General features: G+C 46.6%; 1 protein-coding gene across 4 annotated transcripts in view; it reads right to left on the bottom strand.

Annotated features, from left to right (window-relative positions):
- Positions 1–16,656, bottom strand: part of MYZAP (myocardial zonula adherens protein) — a 338,107-nt gene that overhangs the window by 83,318 nt on the left and 238,133 nt on the right. For 3 of the 4 annotated variants that reach the window (XM_028850979.2, XM_077939479.1, XM_028850980.2), the window contains exon 1: positions 10,700–10,898. In XM_028850979.2, coding sequence (XP_028706812.1) covers positions 10,700–10,774 — 75 coding nt within the window. In that variant the 5' untranslated portion in view covers positions 10,775–10,898. Of the gene's footprint in view, positions 1–10,699; positions 10,899–16,656 lie in introns of those variants that run through there. The other variant, XM_077939480.1, reaches the window with a different exon arrangement.

Here is a 16,656-nt window from a genome sequence, read left to right as displayed (position 1 = left end):
ACCCTAGTATGGATTGAATTGCATCCCCCTAAAATTCATCCATTAAAGTTCTAACTTTCCTGGCATCTCAGAATGTGACCTTATTTGGAGACAGGGTCTTTATAGAGGTGTTCAAGTAAAAATGAGATCATAAGCATGGCCCTAAATCAAAATGACTGGTGTCCTTATAAGAGTGCAAAATCTGGGGACAGATACACATACAGGGTGAATGTCATATAAACATTAAGACGACCTGTCAACAGCCAAGGAGAAGGGCCTGGAATAGATAGTTCCTTCGTAGACCTCAGAAGAAACCAACCTTGCCAATACCTTAATTTTGGGCCACTAACCTCCAGAACCGTGAGACAAGAAATTTCTGTTGTTTAAGCCACTGGCGTTGTGGTAGTTTTCACGGCAGCCCTAGCAAACAAACCCTTTCCACCCCCGCCCCAGTCTGGTTGGCAGGGTGACAGATCTGCACTGGTCCACAGGGTGGCCTCTGAGCAAAACTAACCTGCAGCCTAGAAGCCCAGAGCTACAGGGAACGTCAAACACCTCTTGAGTTCAACCTGCCCACCTGTGAAGAAACCCAGCACCCAAAAATGTACCTGACAGGTGGCACCAGCCTGTTCATATTCCATGAACAGGTTAGGGATCCCAGGTTTGGGACCCATGTTAGCACTTCCACATATACTACTGCTGCCCTCCAAGGCATTGCACTTTGCTACCAGGCACCTCTAACTTCCTGATCTGAGCTTACACCAGAATTTCTACCTAATGGACCCAGGGTTGTCCTTGGACTGCAAAATAATTCCCCTTTCTCTAGACAGTCCTCCTGTCCCTTGAACCTCCTTTCTTCTGGACGAAACAACCCCAGTTCTTTAAATCACATGACTTGGTTTCAAGATCCCTGTCCATCCTCATCCTCCTCTTGGCAAGCATCATCCCCCAGGGGACCCCGGAATCAGATGTGGCCTGACCCCCACGGTTATCATTGCCTCTTGTGCAGCCAACTTTGCAAGCAACCTTCAAAGCTCACCGTCAGTCATGTTGGCCAAAAAGAAACCAAGCCATACTACCAGGTAGCTCTCTTTCCTGATGGGCAACAACACTGATGGGAATCTTTAATCTCTCCATAGAAAGGCAACCCTCTGGCTCCAGGCCCCTCAGACTGGTTTCAACCATTTGCACAAGCATCAAAGTGTAACTCAGACCATATAGACAGTCCAAACCTGTGGTGCTCAACAATCTCCTGTTAGGCTGGGTCTAGTCCATGCATAATTCTGCAAGGAAAAGGAAGTCCTTTTCTCCTGCACCACATCCCATACACACACACACACACACACACGAGTGTGCACACATGTACATATATCCTATGCGCGCACACACACACACAGGCACCAACATCTACTATCTGTGTGTCTATGGGAAAGTTACTTAATCTCTCTGAATCTCAAGAGTAAAATGGGATAAAAGGAGAGTGTCACATAGTAAGCCTCTATGAATATTAGATATTTTTATTTTGATTTGGTTATTTATTTATTCTGAGACTGGGCCTTGCTCTGTTGCCCAGGCTGGAGTGCAGTGGTGCAGTCATAGCACTGCAGCCTCAGTTTCCTGGGCTCAAGTGATTCTCCAACCTCAGCCCCACAAATAGCTGGGACCACAGGCAAGCATCACCATGCCTGGCTAATTTTTTATTTTGGTAGACAAAGAGTCTTACTATGTTGCCCACGTGGGTCTCAGACTCCTGGGCTCAAGCAATCCTCCTGTCTCGGCCTCCAAATGTGTTGGGATTACAGGCATGAGCCACTGCACACAGCCAGGTATTTTTACTATTATCTAGATGTTATCATCACACTATATGCTTCAAAATGAAACAGACCTGCTTAGCCTCACAGCCCTGTTTCCATGAAAATAACAATTTGGTCAATGAATCAGAGACATTAACACTGTAAGTGATGACTTTCGGTTGGTTGATTATTTTAGAGGGGTAGTCCTTAATGGTCATAATTTTCAGAAAGGGGACCCCACGGGTCCAATCACTCCAAAGTGAGATGGTCCCTCCCCTGGCTTAAGCCCATTCTTCATCTGCCCATCTATATTCCTCAACATGCTTCCTATGATGGGCTGGGCAACCCTTATATGAAGCTCTCACACTGAACAATACCCCGAGGTATACAAAGCCACAAGGTAAACAGAATGCATAAAATAAAATGAACTTGTAAAATAAAACACACAACTTCAAAGACACTTGGCAGTTGCAGCAGGTGCTTGAGGATACTGCAGCACCCTGTTTAAAGTTTACTCTTGTCAACAGAGGTGCTTTATCAAAATATTAAGGAGTACAGCGGGTTTTTCTTTAATAAATACTGACCCACTGACGGACTGGCTGTTCAGGAGCAATTTAAACCCAGCTTAGAATAGGATCACACATATTCCTTACAAGACAGCCAAATGTATGGTCATGGGGAAAAAAGAAAGTTGCAGAACAAAACATTAAGAATAATCCTATTTTTATTTTTTAAATATTCCCTGATAACTTGTGTAGATGTAGGGGGAAAATATTCTTAAGGAAACACATTTCTGTGTTGGTGGCAACAATGTTAAGTATATGTAAGTTTTTAATTAAAATAGTAATAGTAATAGTAATAATAAAGACTGGGAGAAAATATGTCAGAAAGAGACAGATCCAGAAAGAGACTAATCCTTCCACAGGACTGCTTCAGGAGCGGCAAGAGGCACATTCTAAAGGTCTAAAAGGTAGGCTGAATCCCTAACAGAAGCACTAAGGACAGTAACCCCTGAACCACCCATAAAGTTGACTGAGTACAATCTACCTCCCTCCATTCATTCACTTTCAGCAATCTCCCCATGGGAAAATCTTCCCCTGAGTAACATCAAGGCAACATTTCTTACCTCCGAGCATTTTACGAGGCTGATCTCCATGGTCTCCTGAAACTCATATACACAATCTCCAGAGCTGCCCCAGGCTTGGCAGTGCCTGAAGGGCAGGTAGGGCACTTTATTCCCAGGGGTTCCCAAAGCAGCTGGTTCAGGGCTTGTGTTATGAACAATGTAAAGAACTGCATCCTACCCTGAACACCACTGCTACCTGACCAGCTGTCCCTGGGGGCAAGGGTCTCTTCCAGGGAATCAAAGCAGGAAGCTGGACTCAGCGTACTCTATTACTCAGTTAATGAGCACCCACTACTTGCAAAATACTTTTTAGGGACTATGAGGGTACCACAATGGCAAAAAAAATAGCTGTGCCCCCAAGGAGTACATAATCTAGAAATATACCCCAACAAGGCAATCAAGAACACTTGGAATAACCAATATAAGGTGTATGGAGACAGGATAGCTTTGTGGTTAAAGCACAGTGAAAATGCACTTCCTGGCTTCCAATATTGGTTCTGACACCTACTAGCTTTGAGACCTTTGGAAAGCCACTTAGTCTTCAGTACTTCCATTACCCTAGTTGTAAAACAGAGCTAACAATATTGCACCTTCTTAGGAAAGCTGTGAGGATTAAATTAGCTAATGTGTGTAAAGAGCTTAGGACAATTTCTGGCACGCATTAAGCACTCTGTCAGCATTGTTTATCACAGGAATATAGGAAGAAGAACACTAATCTTAACGGGAGGTGGGAGTACATGGGAAAGTCCCTCGGGATACCATTTGAGCTGGGTATAGAAGGACAGGAAGAACTTCTCAGGTCAGTGAAGTTTGGAGAACCCACCATCATAACAACAACAGCTATCAGGCAAAGCGTTCCAGTCTGTGCCAAGGGCACAGAAGCTGGCAAGTTCCAAGAATAAGAACCTAAGCCTGGGTAGGACAGGAAAATGAACAAATAGGTAGGGGCTGAGCTATCAATCTACAAATGCATGATAGAGAAGCACTGGCTCTAGTCAGAAGACAATAAGGAGCCATTCAAATCTTTGGAGGAAGAGATTAACATTCAAATCTGAGTTCATTCAATAATCCAACTGGTCATTTTCAGTGCCTCCTGTGTTCCATGCACTACAACATGGACGGAAGGGAAAACACAGGGGGAGTGATCAAGCAAGCTTTGTATCATCACTACTTTTATAGCCCCTACCGTGCTTAGCATAGTATCAACACATGATGGGCACTCGCTCAGCATTGGGTTTTGTAATTTTTTTAGGTTGAACAAAAACAAAGTAAGAATATAGCTGAAACTCCCTGGAGTGCCTTGCACTTTCTTGAAACCAACCCCCCTGGGAGGGATAGCAAGGGAGGGACAGGTAGCATTCAGGTTTCCTCCACAAGAAAAAGCACAACAAAACCCTTTTTGGCAACTCAGGGCCTCTGGGGGCGCTCCATCAGTGCCCCAGAGACATGGGTCCCCTTGGGCCTTGTTTCTGACCCTTTTGTGGAGAACGGATGGCCTGGGTCTTACTTAGGGGGTACTCTGCAGATCCAGTATCATCATGCTCTCAACTTCGGGCACCTGGGTTCACCGAGGGGAAAAATATCCATCTCAAATAAAAAGGGGGTGGAGAAGATGACTCAGGGAGGTGACAGGGGTTTGCTAAACAGTTTACAAAGATGGATTTCCCTGAGGAAATTAGCCGAGTGTATTTACATTTCTCTCAGGCCTGTTCCACTTTGTGACTGTGGGTCCCTGCCCAGCTCCCCTTAATGACAAAAGGTGGGGCCCTTGTAAGTGTGGCTGCGGGGAACAGACCTCAGACTCTCTGCTCAGCACAAGTAGCAAATCCCAGGAGCCTGCAGCAGGCTGCATGCAGAACGGAACATGCTCCATCTAGATTAGACCTCTTGGCTCTGCTGTGGCCCTGAACTTGCAGCCCAGTTATCTACATCAGGGTGGGGCGAACTTTTTCTGTAGAGAGCCAGACAGTAAATATTTAGGTTTTGCAGGCCCCTGTAAAAACCATTCTTAGCTCAGAGGCATACAAAACATTCCTGCTCTCTGTGGCTGCGTTCTGTATCAGGCACACAATGTGCCCCAAACGCCAAGATCTAGAGAGAAAACACAGGTGGATGAAGGCACACAAAGATACCAGTGTGACTTGGGAGTGTGAGGACTCCCCCGCCCTGCCCCACCACCACCCTGCCCTTCATCCCACAAGGCCCAAGGGTCCTTTCTGCAACACTGTCCCAGGAGTGTCTGCATTTCCAAGAAAGCTATAGAAGAGAGTAATGCTTAAAGAAATATTCTTAGCTTGCTGCATATTAGAATCGCCTGGGAAGCTTCCTAGCTTTTCCGTACTTCCAGAGGTTCCCAGTTAATTGGTTTGGGATGAGGCCTTGACATGGTTATTTTAAGCCTGCCAGTGATTCTGTGTATAACCGGTTGAGAACCACTGACTGAATCAAAGGGATGAAGCTCCAACTGTGCAGCAGGATGAGGCAACTCGAATATTTGGAGGACTTCCCAGAACTGTCAAACTCCTCACCTGCGCCAGTATTCCCACGTATTTGTCACCCGTTTCCTGCCCAGGTGGGTCAGAGGTGATGGGATGGCTTTAACCCAAAGCTTCTCTTCCTGTTTTTCCATTTGCCCATTCAATGTTAACCGTGGCTCCTGCAGGACCTGGTGAGATTTCTGTTTTTAAGTGCCTATTCCACCAGGTCTGGGGAGGGGTGGTTCCTAAGCCCTGTCTTCCAGTAGGCAATCATAGGTGACACAAGTAATGGTGGCATGCACAGGCCTCTAGAGGAACACGAGAAGGAGGGTTCAGGGTTCAGGGCAGGCTTCCTGGAGGAGACAACCCTTATCAGAGGAGAAACATGAAGAAAAGCAAAGAGGCAAGGAACAGCATCGAAAGCTCAGGGGAATGGCAAACGATTCGGAATATCTGAGAAGAGTACATATAGGGAGGGGAAACAGGACAGGCATGGGCCAAACCAGAGGGCCTGGATGCTACCCTAAGGAGTGTGAACTTTTTCCTTGCAGTACCGAGGAGGCTCTTGAAGCAGAGGAGTCAGGAGACTAGATTTAGCATTTTAGAAAGATCACCCTGGCCCTTAAGAGTGAAAAAGAGCCAGGAGTGTGGTTGACACTTAGAAACTATCACTCACCAAAGAGGGAAAGAGGTAAACACCACTGTATTGCTCTTTTGTGTGCTGGAGAAGTACTGGAACTCCATAAGACCATAAGGCATGATGAGTGCTGAGAAGTATCTTGGGTTGAAAGATTTAACATGGTCTCTAGTTAGTCAGTCCTGCACCCACAGCTCCTTGAACTCAATTAGACAAGAACATTTGAGGCTAATTGACTTGAAAGCTTCCCCAGTGACCAGGGCTTGGTGACACCAGCCTCCAGGTCTCTTGTTCACATACGGATGCATGGCATAGGTGAACTACAACAGGGACCTCATCCACAGCACTCCATCAGTGCCCCAGAGACAAATGGGTCAAAATTACATCCCACATCTTTTGTGGAAAAGCCATGGGATCTCCATAAATGTCTAGGAGAAATCAAGTTTCCTTACGAGTCTCCAGAATTCACGTCTGTTCATCCTATATCAAACAAGGCAAGGTGAAAGAAAAAAAGCATAGAGCTGAGCACCTTTTTTTCTGAGCCTACAACTGTCATTTTTGACCAGCAGTGGTTTAAGCCCTGCCCTTAGCCCAGAGGACGCCATGGTTCCAAACCCTCACAACTTAGCCCATCGGGGCTGGCTCAGGAGGGCCCTGTGTGCAGCCAGTCTGTTTTCTGGGTGCAGCAGGATCCACCTCCCCTTCCCCAATGAATGCTGCAGCCAGCTTCCTTCCACCAGATGCCAAGGGTCCCACAACATCTGGGTCCCTTCCTCAGAACCTGTGGGATGATAGAGAGCTTATGTGCACAGACGTTCCTGTCTCCTGAGAAAGGGGAGTGCGGTAAATACCTGTCTGATCATTCAGAAGTCAGCTAAAGAGAATTCTTTACTTTCAGCCAGTCAGGCAGCAATGGGACATAGGAGAGGGGCACATTAGCCAAGGAACAATGACTAGCAGGCCCATTCCAGTGTTTAACAGAGGAAGCCTCTGCCAAATAGAAAGAAGTATCAGCAAGGGCAGGCTAGCAGATAGTCCTATCCTGTGACCTTGTTGGGTTTTGTTTTTTTTTCTGTGCCAGTGAGGGGTCATGATACCAGCAACACCAGTCAACAGTCTCTTATTATCAAGAGAGCAAGGTGCTGGAGAAGATCCTTGACAGGTCTATCATTCCACAGCCCGGGAGCAGAACAGCTTAGCCAAAAATACTCGGCACTAAGTATCATGCCGAAAGGTCGGTTGTGTGGCTGGGTTGTGTGCTTTGCGGGGAAGCCACAAAGCAACACATGCCTTCCCCACAAAGCACACAACCTAGCCACACAACGAACCTTCCATTTCAAAGGCCCATTTAGCAAGACTAACTGGCATTTATAAAATTCCTTTCAAAAGCATGAAGCAAAGTCAATATTTTTAAAATTGTTTCCCCCCATTCCCCAAGGTCATCTTCTGGCTGTGGTTATTCTCCAGTCAATTTGTCTTCCTGCTGTTGCCATAGATAAAACTATTTTTAGTGCACAACTGGTTTGAAGGGAGTTTTTTTAATTTCACAACTTCTGCTGGTTGGCATCCATAAATGCCTTTCAGAGCTTTGTTTATCAGCTGACAGAAATTACTCTCTCCACCTGTTTGTTTTTTTTTCCTTGAGAGATGATTTCAGATAAGAAGGAAATACAAATTGCAGGTGGCAGCCATTGAACAAAGGCTAGCTGGTGACAGTCCAGTCAGCCACATAACCCTTGGCAGCTGGCTCGCAGGAGTCCCTGCTCAGTGTCAGCTGTCACCACCACTTCTGGTTGGCTTGAATATCTGGACGCACATAGGCTGGTTTCCCCTGCAGTCCCAAACTTGGTGAGCTCTTTGGATGAACCAGAAACACAATTTTAATGGCTAACATGTTCAAGACCATCACTTGTCCACCATCAGAGAGGAATAACAGAACAATACAGTATTTACTGAACAACTTTCAACTTCAGGTACACTTCCAATGATTATTTGGTCTACAATTTTTTTTCAGGACATCCTGTTCCTGCTTTTCTAAACAACAGGCATTTTGTGCCAAAGCAGGTCCAATTTGCCATCATCATAAAGTAGTCATGTGTCATTTAACCGTGGAGATGCATTCTGAGAAATGCATCATGTGTGATTTTTGTCATTGCATAAACATCATAGAGTGCACTTATACAAACCTAGATGGTATAGCCTACTACACACCTAGGAGATATGATACAGCCTACCATTCCAACACCATCATATATGCTGACTGTTGTTGACCGAAATGTGGTTATACAGTACATTACTATATATGCCAAGTATTCCAGTATTCCTCCTTTCAGTATCCCAATAACGTCAATTCCCCTACAAATTCTACTCATCCTGCAAGATTAAACTCAAACATCACCTGTAGGTGGGGTGGGGTGGCTCATGCCTGTAATCCCAGCACTTTGGGAGGCTGAGGCAGCTGGATCACTTGAGGTCAGGAGTTCAAGACCAGGCTGGCCAACATGACGAAACCCCGTCTCCACTAAAAATACAAAAATTAGCCGAGCATGGTGGTGTGCACCTGTAGTCCCAGCTACTCAGGAAGCTGAGGCAAGAGGACTGCTTGAACCTGGGAGGTAGAGGCTGCAGTGAGCCGAGATCACACCACTGCACTCCAGCCTGGGTGACAGAGTGACACTCCATCTCAAAAAAACATACCTGTAGTGAGAGCCTTCCCCTGATGTCTCAGGAAGAACGTTTATTTTAGCTTCTACAGAACTTTGTAAACTCTTCACCTCACTATAACCATCACCACTTTGTTTGATGTTAGTTTGGGACAATGTCTGCCTCTACAGGTAGAGTGGACCCCAATGCCAGCCCTTTACCACACAGAAAAAGGTTTATGAATGTTCAATAAATCAATTAATCAACATCTCACAGCTTCCCATCACACACACAATCCCCAGCACACACAGAGATAGTACCTGTAACATCTGCAAATCATGAGCAGAACTAGAAACCATAAAGTTGGGGGGAACCCAACACCCTTTAGATAGCTTCTTTCCAGAAACAAGTACCAGTGTACTCAGGACAGCCCTGCATGGCCTGAACCTGAGCCCTGAGTTCTCCAGTCCAAAATATGTCTGCCATCTATTCAAAAGGCAAAGTCTTTTCAAGAGTGTCACAATGTGCCTGACACCAAAGCACCTACAATTAAAGAAATACTCCGAAGGAAATGTTTGAGCAAAAATCTTCAGAAATGTGATCTGGTATACTAGTCACTTTTGCATCGATCCACCATATTAGATTAGGTACCCCAACTAATCCCCAGCTCTGGAAGGGAAGTTACAGAGAATTTCACGCAATTCATGCAGTCTGGTTACACATATGATCCTCTCAGGGCTCAGGATTAGCTTTTCAGTGACTTCATTCTTTCTCAATTGCAATTGTGTTCAAATTGAGAAAGATTTCCATAGAAAAATACAAACACCCAACTTAGAGCAAGGCCAGGACTGTGGTTGGAAACCCCCTTGGACCCAGTGTGGATCTTATTCTATGATGCTAATGATTGGACAACTGGAGTTCTGTCAGTCTTGGGCGTGAGCCAACTGATAGATTTTGAGGTGTGTGTGTGCGCGTGCATGTGTGTACACAACCTAAGTGTCTGGCGAGTGCACACACACGCACACCTCAGAATCCATCAGTTGGCCTATGCCCAAGAGTAACACATCTTTCTTCTAGAGCTAAAGAAAGACAGCTTATAAGGTGACCACCATCACTCGCTTAAGACATGTAAAAGCAAATAAGCAGGTCCAAGACCTGCACGCAGACAGGAGGACCAGTGGGGGTTTTGCTTTGGACTTAACTACCTGTTTAAATCTTGAGGAAACACGATTACATAAGTCTCAGAGTAAAGAGGTACCAAATGATAAGTACTGAAGATCATGATAAATGGAAGAACTAAAAAGCCACCAGCCAAGCCCCTGGCAGTTGCTCGAAGGCGTTGACCCTGTTAGAAAGATGGAGTATTTCTTTTATAGAGCATCTGGAGAGATGGGAAAAGATGGCACAAAGATAAAAAAGAAACAGCACTTCCAAAGGGAAACCTTCCCTGGAGATGCTGTCCCGGGCTTTCAGTGCTGCCACTGTTGTCACTGTGCTAATATTTAAATCAGAAAGAAGTGGTTTACATAAACCAGAGTCCCACACAGTTGGGCTCCTGGGCGGCCGGCTGCTGTTCTGGTTTGCACAGTGGTGCCCGGCTTGGCTAATCCCACTCCAGAATTACCCTATCACTAGTGGACACAAGTGACGCCGTCTTTCTTTTAATTAATGGAAGAAGGAAAGTTTGAGTTTTAAATACATTCTTTATTTTCGGTCTCAAGGTAGGGACACTGCACAAATGCCTTCCTTGATTTTTAAACTGGTGCCACCAATAAACTCGGCTTGACAGAGAGGCAGGAAGGAGAGGAAATCTCTGGGAATTCCATAAAGTCCCCTAAGCCGTCTCCTGCCAGCTGGTGGGCCCCCTGAAACCTCAAGAGGGTGGGTCACTGCCAGAGCCGGCACAGGACCGGGGAGTTGAGCCCAGGGTGGGGCGTCGGGGCCAGGTGCTGGTTCCCGAGTTTTCCCATCCCTAGTCCCCTCTAGAGAGGGCGGCCGGGATGGGGGAACTGGACGGCGGCGGGTCCCGCCCCCAGCTACTCACCCTCCTGCTGGGCGCCCCGGGCGTCCTGGCGGCGCCGCCCGAGAGCAGGGTGACCGTGGACGTCGAGCGCAGCATCCCGCAGCGGCGGTCTGTAGCGGGCTGGACGCCGGCGTTCCTCCCGGGCCGAATAAGCGTGCGGGGCCCGCCCTGCGCGGGGGCGACGCGGGACGGCGCCGGATACTTGCAGCTCCAGCTGCACAGCGAAGACCTGGGGGTGGGGCCGGGGGCGGGGCCGGGCCGGGGCGGGGCGGGGCCGAGCCTGCTCACCCGACCAGTCAGGCTGCATTTTCTCCCGAGGGCGCCGACCCGGTTAAAGTTGAGCACCATCCTCTCCCAGGGTGCTGAGCCCTCCCAGGGTCAGTCCCAGGGCAAGAAGGAGCCCTGGACAGCCTGGACCCCTACACTCTCTCTGTCCCCCGCAGAGTTGAGGTCCGCCTGCCCATTCGGTCTCATGACCTTCCCCCACCCCGAACTGCCCCCTACAGCCTCTGCACGCCCTCGGATCACTGGGACCCTCACCCCGTGTTATTCAGTATTTCCTGAATGCCTATTATGCGTCCGCACCAGCAGCCAACCCAGTCGACAGGCTCTTGGTCTCGGAGAGTTTGCAGTCTGGTGGGGATGACAGGTGCCGGGCTATGGTAGAAGAGGAGATCCGTGTATTACGGGAGCACACAGCCAACCTCAGAGGAGGTAATGACTAAGCTAGGACCTGAAATGCAAGTAGGAAGGAGTGGGCCACACTGTCCATATTTATTCAGTGAGTACTGTGGGCCTGTCTGGCGAGCACTTTGCGTATGTTACCGCATTTAATCCTCACCAGTGCCCTTTGAGGGAGTCACTGTTGTTACCCAGTATCCCCGTTTTGGAGATGAAGACATTGACTCACCTAGGGATTGAGGAACACAGCAGGTGCCCCACTGGCCTCTCAGTGGCAAAGGTAGGATATGAATCCCCCAGTCCGTCCCCAGTGCCTTGCTTGTCCCCTCTGCTGTCTCCTAACAGAGGGAGGAGGGAGTCCCCGGTCAAAAGAACTAGCATGCACAAAGATGGAAGGAAAGCATGGGAAGGTATAAAATATGTTTCAAGAATTGCAAGTATCACAGTGCACAGAAAGAACAGTGGAGAAGCAGCAGAAGGGAGCTGAGGAGATCATGAGGAACCTGTGTGCTTAGTTGGAAATTTGGTCTTTGTCTTGAGGACAAAGTGGTTTTCAGCAAGGAAAGACACAATCTCTGTTTACTGGTCCTTCAAAGCCCAGGCCAAGCACTGCCTCCCCACTGAACTCTCCAGAAACCCCTTCCCCAAACTCTCATGCTCAGGAACTCAGCAGCTCCGTGGGACCGTGTCTTCTGTTAGAGTTATCCATGTGCGTGCCTGTCCCCTCTCCTTCTGGAGGGCAGAGGCCAGGCCTTGACCCTCTCTGAATGCCCAATGGCACCAACAGGCAAGATGCTGAAAAAAAAAGTTACTAAACAGAATTACAGATGATCCTGTGGAACTCACTCCATTTGCAGATGAGGAAACTGAGGCAAGTGTATACAAGTGACTTTCCCAAAGTTGCACAGCCTGTCCTTCGCCATCCCCATCATCATCCTCACAGCAGCTGTGCCTGTGTCCTAAGTGCTTTGTATGCATTTTCTCAATGAATTCTCACAATGCCCCACAAGGTGGGCTACCGTTATTGCCCCTGTTTTGCAAATGAGGAAACTGAGGCCTGAGACATTAGGTTAATTGGTGAACAGCTGAGACTACACATCTAGTCTACTAACCCAAGTCTTTCTGCTTTTCTGCTACACTTCTGTCTGCATCCTCCCATCCACCTACCCCTTCCAAAAAGAAAATTGTTCATGAGAGGTTCCTTCCCATTCCACTTCCACGAAACCCTCTAATCCACCTAAGTCTTCTCCATATTGTTAACATCCTATTCACACTGTGTTATAGTTCTTTACAAAAGCAGCAGATGGCTCACTAGCTTGTAAGCTCTGTGTAGGAGCTGGATCTTGTTTACATCTCTGCCTGTCCAATATCTAGAGCAGGTAATTGACGTGTGGCAGTGCAGAGTAAATGTGGAAAGAATGAAGAAATGATATTACAGAGTAAGATTTCAACTCACTCATAGTCACACAAAACAGAAACTAAGATCCTTGCCAACCCAGCTCCTAGGGTGGGCCAGGGACTCCAAGCAATTTGGCAGCTGAAGCAACCAGAGCCCCAGGGTTGTCCCAGCCAGGTCATTTCCCCAAAGCTGGCTGACAGTCACCAAGGGCTGTGGGTGGTGTGTCCAGGCAGATGCCAGGCCCTGGCTTATGCCACAGCTCCTCCCTAACAGGCCAGCACTGGGAATCTGGGGTCATAAGGAACTGCAAGAGAGAGAAGAGTGGGGAGCCCAAAAAGTGGGAAAGAAGGAAAATGGGAAGACAAGTAGGACTGAAATCAATGGAAAAGTGGATCTAGAGTGGAGAGGAAAAAGTGAAAAATGAAGTCACAGTCACTGGTTTCTATTAATAGCTCTGAAAGAAGATGATTTTTTTAAAAAGATCAACTCTTTTCAAAAGAGGAATCAAAAGCTGAGAACTTCTGCCCAGTCAGAAGTCCTCTGGAGTCTACAGAACAGAGAGCGGGGAAAAGGGCCAGTGGGAGGGAAACAGAGATAAGCGTCTGGTGTGGAAGGTCTCCACATGCCCTTGCAACATGACTCATCTACTCCAGACCCTCTGAGCATTGGTGATGAAGGGGTTGCTAGTGTTTGGGCTAGAGAGAACAGGAGCTATGACAACACTGTCTTCGCTGCCATCCTTTTCTATCCACAGAAATAGCCACATATGCCTAAAAGCAGCCCTAAATTTCTCCGCTAAAGCACAGGTGTGTAGAAATTCCAGATGTCTGTGTAAGCACCCTTCATTTTCTTGTAATCAGTTACTGAATTTTATCTCCTTCTCCCATCCCAGTTCCTAGAATTATCTTTCATATCCTCTAGGCCTCTGCTTCTGAATTGTCTTTATTGCTTTCTGCTAAACCCTTTCCAAATTCCATTGGCATCTTTAGTTGAGAGACTTAAGATAGAACCCTTTTCTCCAGCAAAGTCCTGAGCAGCAATGACTCATTATTTCTTGCACAAATGATCAAGAGTTAAATCACTGGACAAGAGCACACAGTAGATGAACCCAAGCAATGACAGCCTTCCTGATATTTTGTGCCCTCTTCACTCTTATGTCTCTGAAGCTTCCCTTTCTTTCTCTCCCATTCAGCTGTGACAGCATCCCAAAATCCTGGCATATTCTCCCATTTTGCATGCCAGACAGACCAAACTTTCACAATAGAAGAAGGACACATTTCCAGCCAAGGACAAGGGCAATAAATTACAAAGCCCCTTTGGATAAAGTAGAACAAGAAACACCCCATATTCACAGGTTGTCCGAGAAACAGGGAACGGGGCCTAGAGATAAGGAAGGCAGGCTGAGAGGAACCCAAAACCCCAGCCAAGTCACCCACATACACAGCAGTTATAAGCCTGTCTAGACACAAGGGCTGGAACCAGTTGCTGATCCACCCTGGGGAATACAAGCTCATTGGAAATCATTCTGTTGGCTTGCCAGTTAACCCAATGAACAAACAGGCAACCCACAGAGTAATAATAAGCCAATTCATGGAACAAATATGTACCAATCTCCTAGTATGTACTGAGCACTGGGGACTGAGATGAGTAAGACAGCCCCTGTCTTCTAGGAGTTCACAATCAAACCAGGAAGAGAGATGTGCACTTAGCAAATAAAATGATAGTTAACACTTTTATATGGCACTTACAGTGTTCACAAGACTTAAAATGCATCAACACATTTAACTGTCACAGCAACTCAATGAGGAAAGAATTGTTATGTCCCTTACTTTGCAGATGAGAAAATGGGGCGGCAGGGAGGTTAAGTAACTTGACCACAGTTCCAGCACTAGTAAGTGGTTAAGCTAAGCTTCAACCCCAGGCAAGATGGCTCCAATATCTGCATACTTGATAATTCGCCTCCTCTACTGGGATAGGGGATAGGGGCCAGATTTGAGGTGTGTCCAAAGCACTTACGATGGGCAGGAGGGAAGCTGCCAGGGCAGAGAACAATAAAGGCTTCCCTGGGAAGGTGGCATAGGAGTTGTTGGCCATGAAGAAAGAGGAGGAAAAGGTAAGCGCATTCCAGACAGAGGAGCAGGAAGAAATAGTGGGTCGGGGGAAGTGGGAAATGCATGCTAGCCAGTTCAGCTTGAACTTCAGGGCAGGAGGGAATGGCCAGAGACAAGTAGGGTGGGGTTCGATTGCAAATGGACTTGAATAAAGTTGAGACTTAATAGCAGATGATGAGCTATTAAAGTTTTGCAATTAGTGCAGTGATACAATCAGATTTCTATGAAGAAAGATGGTAGGTAGCAAAGAGAAGAGTAGGAATGAAAGACAGAGGCTACAAGGCAAATACTTTGGAGTGCACTGGAAGTGTGGCCGTGACATAAAGAGGCTCTGCACTGTGGCAGTCAGTGGCAGTGGAATAGAAAGGAGAGGATGGATTCAAAAGGCAGAAAATCCACAGAACTTCATGACCAATCAAAAGCTGGGGGATTTTCATGAATTGTAGGTCATCCAAGTGAATAGTCGACAAATACCTCTACAGATCCTGAGGGATGGGGAATCAGCTATGAAAATGAATGAAATAAAGGACGAGTGATTTCTTTCTCAGCCTTGGGACTTCACCATGAATTAAACACAGTGGGACAAATCTCAAAACCTAGAAGAAGGTAGCATTCTTTCTTTTCCAAGTAGCTACAACTATGAGCTTGGAGAAAACCCTTCGATACAAAGGCAGAAACCTTACATATTTACTTTCTCAGGAAGTTACACTGATGACTGTCTTTGAGAGGAAGTAGACTCCACCCAATGTCAAAAAAAATAGTAAAAACAAAAAGGAAGTAGTCAGTCAGGTGAGACATGTGAAAAGAATTAGGGGCCTTCCTGAGCAGCACGGGGCAAGAAGCATCTCTTTTTGGAGCCCATGTATTTCCTTGAGTAATTTCCCCAAAAGTTAGTGACCGGTCAGTAGTCGTCATTTGGACAAATTAAAATATGAGTAGTAACTGTATTGAAATCTATACCAAAAATGAAATAGATAATCTATAAAAGGGAAATTCTTTTCTGCTCTTTTCTTTAAAATTAAGAGTCCTGAAATATTTTGTGTGCATATTCAAGCAGAGCATCTGATATGTCTATTTATGCAATGACTGTCATTTTAGGTCACCCTCTCCCAGAAGCAGATTCTGAGCCAAGGACTCCTATGTAGTTGATCATTAGGGAGGTGCTCCCAGGAGAAACCAGGAAGGGAGTGGGAGACCCAGGGAGGGGAAGAAACAAGCAAGGATGCAAACTTAGGTAAAGTTTGATTCAGCCTGATCCACGGGAAGCTCTGAAGTGTAAATTGCACCTCATAGCTACTTCTGCCTCAAGACAAAATAAATAGGGCATTTGTACTCTATACTAGTCAGTCATTAGCTAACTGTTCCCTGGGTATGGGAATGGAGGGTGGGGGAGGTACATGAACTTTCTGGCACTTGCAGCACTCCACACGGGCAAGGAACCTGAATATCCTTGGAAAATCCTCTGAAGGTCACAGGTACAGACAATTAGCATCCAAGGATGCAAAAGCTAGAGAATGGACACAAAGAGCAGATGAAAGTTGGCCAAGGAAATATGCATGGGTATCAACTGTGTCCACTATAGCTATATATTATTTCTATATACAAATCAAGATATAAAGGTAGATACTGGCCAGGTGCAGTGGTTCACGTGTAATCCCAGCACGTTGAGGGGTTGAGGCTGGTGAATCACTTGAGCCCAGAAGTTCAAGACCAGCCTGGGCAACAAAGAGAGACCCACGTTTCTACAAAAAATAAAAAAATTAGTCTTGCATGGTGACAGGCACCCA

This window comes from Macaca mulatta, chromosome 7 (assembly GCF_049350105.2).
Source record: "Macaca mulatta isolate MMU2019108-1 chromosome 7, T2T-MMU8v2.0, whole genome shotgun sequence".
In the NCBI taxonomy this organism is placed as follows: Eukaryota; Metazoa; Chordata; class Mammalia; order Primates; family Cercopithecidae; genus Macaca; species Macaca mulatta.
This window is presented reverse-complemented; position numbering and strand designations above follow the sequence as displayed.